The sequence below is a fragment of the Hylobates moloch genome, unplaced genomic scaffold (genome assembly GCF_009828535.3).
Source record: "Hylobates moloch isolate HMO894 unplaced genomic scaffold, HMol_V3 SCAFFOLD_9, whole genome shotgun sequence".
NCBI classification, from domain to species: Eukaryota; Metazoa; Chordata; class Mammalia; order Primates; family Hylobatidae; genus Hylobates; species Hylobates moloch.
This window is the reverse complement of record NW_026652284.1, coordinates 123016479-123019225: the sequence shown is the minus strand read 5'-3', so window position 1 is coordinate 123019225 and position 2747 is coordinate 123016479. Positions and strand designations below refer to the sequence as shown.

The window sequence follows — 2747 nt, the reverse complement described above, 5'->3', positions numbered from 1 at the left end:
TAGCCCTGGAGCATGCTGCCTTGTGTCTCTGAACCTAAGCCCCAGGGAGAAGGACCCCCCTTCCACCAGGGGGTAGGGGCTGCTGTGTGGGCACTGGAGTGGGCTGAGTCCTGCTCAGTGAGGACAGCCGCTGTTATCACTGAGGCACCTGCCTCTGCACTGCAGGCCTCCAGAGCCCCTCCCTGGCCATCTCAGCATTCTGGATCCTTTTTCCTTGCTTTACTTTTTTTCTCCCAGTTTTTATCACCAGGGTGACCAGGAGCAACTGAAACAGCAGTGGAACATACCATACCAAGGGTTTGATAACTGTGTGCTAAGTGGATGGAGCCATGCAGGGCACCAGCCTCCCTCACCCAGCGTCCTTGATGCTCCCCAGAGCAGGTCAGCAAGCCCAGGCCGGCAGCTTCAGGAGACACAGTGTGGCCAGAAGCACCTGCCTGAGCCTAGGGCCCCAGTTCCTGCACCTGAGCCCTGAGGGGTGCAGAGTTCTGTGCGGGCTCCCAGGTCTGCAGGGCCCTCCAGAAAACAATGGTCTAGCCCTGACTCTGAACTCAGGCCCTGGGCCAAGGCAGGTCTGAGTGTGCCTTGGGCCTGGGAGGGTGGGTAGGTGTCGGGCAGGCTGAAGCCCAGAGCTCACCATGGAAGCCGGGCAGGCTGGGCTGGGTGTAGGCGAGGTGGGGAGGGTGTGACCAGTGCCCAGGGTCACTCAGGTGCTGGCCTGGGGAGCTGCACCCTGCTGACAATGTCACCCTGGGCTCCCAGTGTTCAGGAGGGAGGTCTCCCCGTGAAGTCACATGTCAGATGGGAGGCCTGGCTCTTTCCAGCACAGCTCTGCCCACTGGCTGCTGCATGACCCACCGCCAGAGCTCCAGGCCAGGGTTCCAGTCCTGGCTCTGTATGGGATGTGGGCAACGGACTCATTCCCTTTCCTGAGCCTCTGTCTCCTCTTCTCTGAAACCGCCCCCCGAGCCCCACCCCTAACACCCTGGGAGGCCTCACCCTGAGCAGGTCCCCACCCAGGTCACAGGCTGCACCCCCAGCCCTAGGGCGGGAGGGAAGCAGGCTGCGTGCAAAAGGCTTCCCCTGAGCACAGGAGGCAAGTGTGGATGGCGTGCTCCCACTCAGGGCCTGGGGATGCTGGCGGGGCACAGCTTCTCCCAGAAAGAAGTCCCCGGAGGTGTGATGGGCACCCCAGAGAGGGAAGGCGCTGGGGTTCAGGGTTGGGGGAGGCCACCTGTCACCGAGGACCCTGCTGTAGTGTTTCAATGCTGTATGGTGGGTGAGCAGCTCTAAAACAAATTTTGAAAAATGGGGGTGCTCAAATCAGGCCAAAGGGACGGGTGGGAGCTTGAATGGTAGCAGCCCCTCCCCCTGGAACCCTCTCCTTCCTGTGAACTTTCTGGGTCCATCCTCCCAGCAAGGAGGGGTCATAAATGAGCCGCAAGGCTCAGAGAGGTCTGGCCACATGCTCCAGGCAGCACAGCAAGTGCAAGTCCTGGGAACTACCCTCCCACCCTCTGCAGGGACGTCCTCCTTTCAGGGGCCAAGCTTTGCTCCTGTCAGGGCGGAGGCTGCAGCCCACCTGACCAGGGCCTTGGTCCAGACACAGCCCCGGATCCCGTCCCCTCCTGGGGCGTGCAAGGACAGAGGGTCTCTCTGGCTTATTCAACAGGTGTTTATTAAGGGCCTATGCTGTGCTGAGGCTGCCGTTCAGGGAGCCCCAGGAATGTGAGGCCCAGCCCCTCCCTCTAGGCCTCCAGGCCCCACCTCTGGAGACTCCCAGGAACTCACGCCAACCCCTGTCCTCCAGTTCTACTCAGTCCACTTCATCTCAGCCTTTGCTGGGCCCTCCTGAGTGCCTGTCCCCTGCTGGGTGCGGGGGACACCATGGGCCAGACCTGGCTCAAGTCATAGATGGGGTGGGCAGGGAAGGCTTCCTGGGGGAAGAGGTGCCTGAGCACAGGGTTAAGGGTGGAGAATGCTGGGCCATGGAAACAGCAGCAGAGAGGGTTGGAGGGGCCGTCTGCAGGCGGATCTGTGTCACTAGAGCCGATCTGCCGGGTGGGAGTCCTGGAGAGGGCCATGGGAGGGTGAGGGTGAGGGATAGGGGCGCAGAGCTACATGGTCAGACCTGTGTTAGGATGTGCCCCAGGAACCAGGACAGGCTCCCACTGGGCTGGGTTTGTGAGGAGTGGCACAGGGGCCTGGGGCACCACACCCAGTGTGGGCTGCAGCGGGGCCCCCCAGAGCCTACAGCTGGCAGGGTCCCCAGAGCAGCAGGCCGAGCGCAGGGAGCAGCGCCAGGATGGCGGCAGCCGGCTGCAGGGCACGGGCCCCGCTGGCGTTGCACAAGTCGGTGTCGCAGCACGTGATGTTCTTCGTGCTCACGTAGTAGTCCTGTGAGCCATCCACGCAGTTCAAGCTGCAGCCTTTGCTGATGACGGTCAGGAGGCCAACTGCGCCTGGGGAGCAGCGGGATCCGGGGATGGGGCTGCCCTGTGTGGTCACTCGCCTGACCTGCCCCAGGCCTCCTCCTGTCCCCACCCTGCCTAAAGCTCTAGAGTCCCCCTGGGCTGGCCTCAGGATTGCAAGCGTGCGAGGGCCTGGTCTCGGCCCTGGTCTCAGCCCTATCCAGATGTCCAAGGCAGGTGGACCACCCGCTGAGCGTCAGAAATGGGGTGAGTGAGTGAGTGAGCTCAGGGATGGGGAGGGACAGACGGGTGGAGGAGTGGCAGATGGAGGATGGG

The 2747-nt window shown here is 62.7% G+C and overlaps 1 protein-coding gene across 1 annotated transcript in view; it reads right to left on the bottom strand.

Annotated features, from left to right (window-relative positions):
• Positions 1–1690: 1690 nt before the first annotated feature.
• Positions 1691–2747, bottom strand: part of PSCA (prostate stem cell antigen) — a 1959-nt gene continuing 902 nt past the window's right edge. Inside the window, exon 3 of the mRNA XM_032760573.2 lies at positions 1691–2484. Within this exon, the coding sequence (XP_032616464.1) occupies positions 2251–2484 (234 nt within the window). The 3' untranslated portion in view covers positions 1691–2250. The remainder of the gene's footprint in view (positions 2485–2747) is intronic.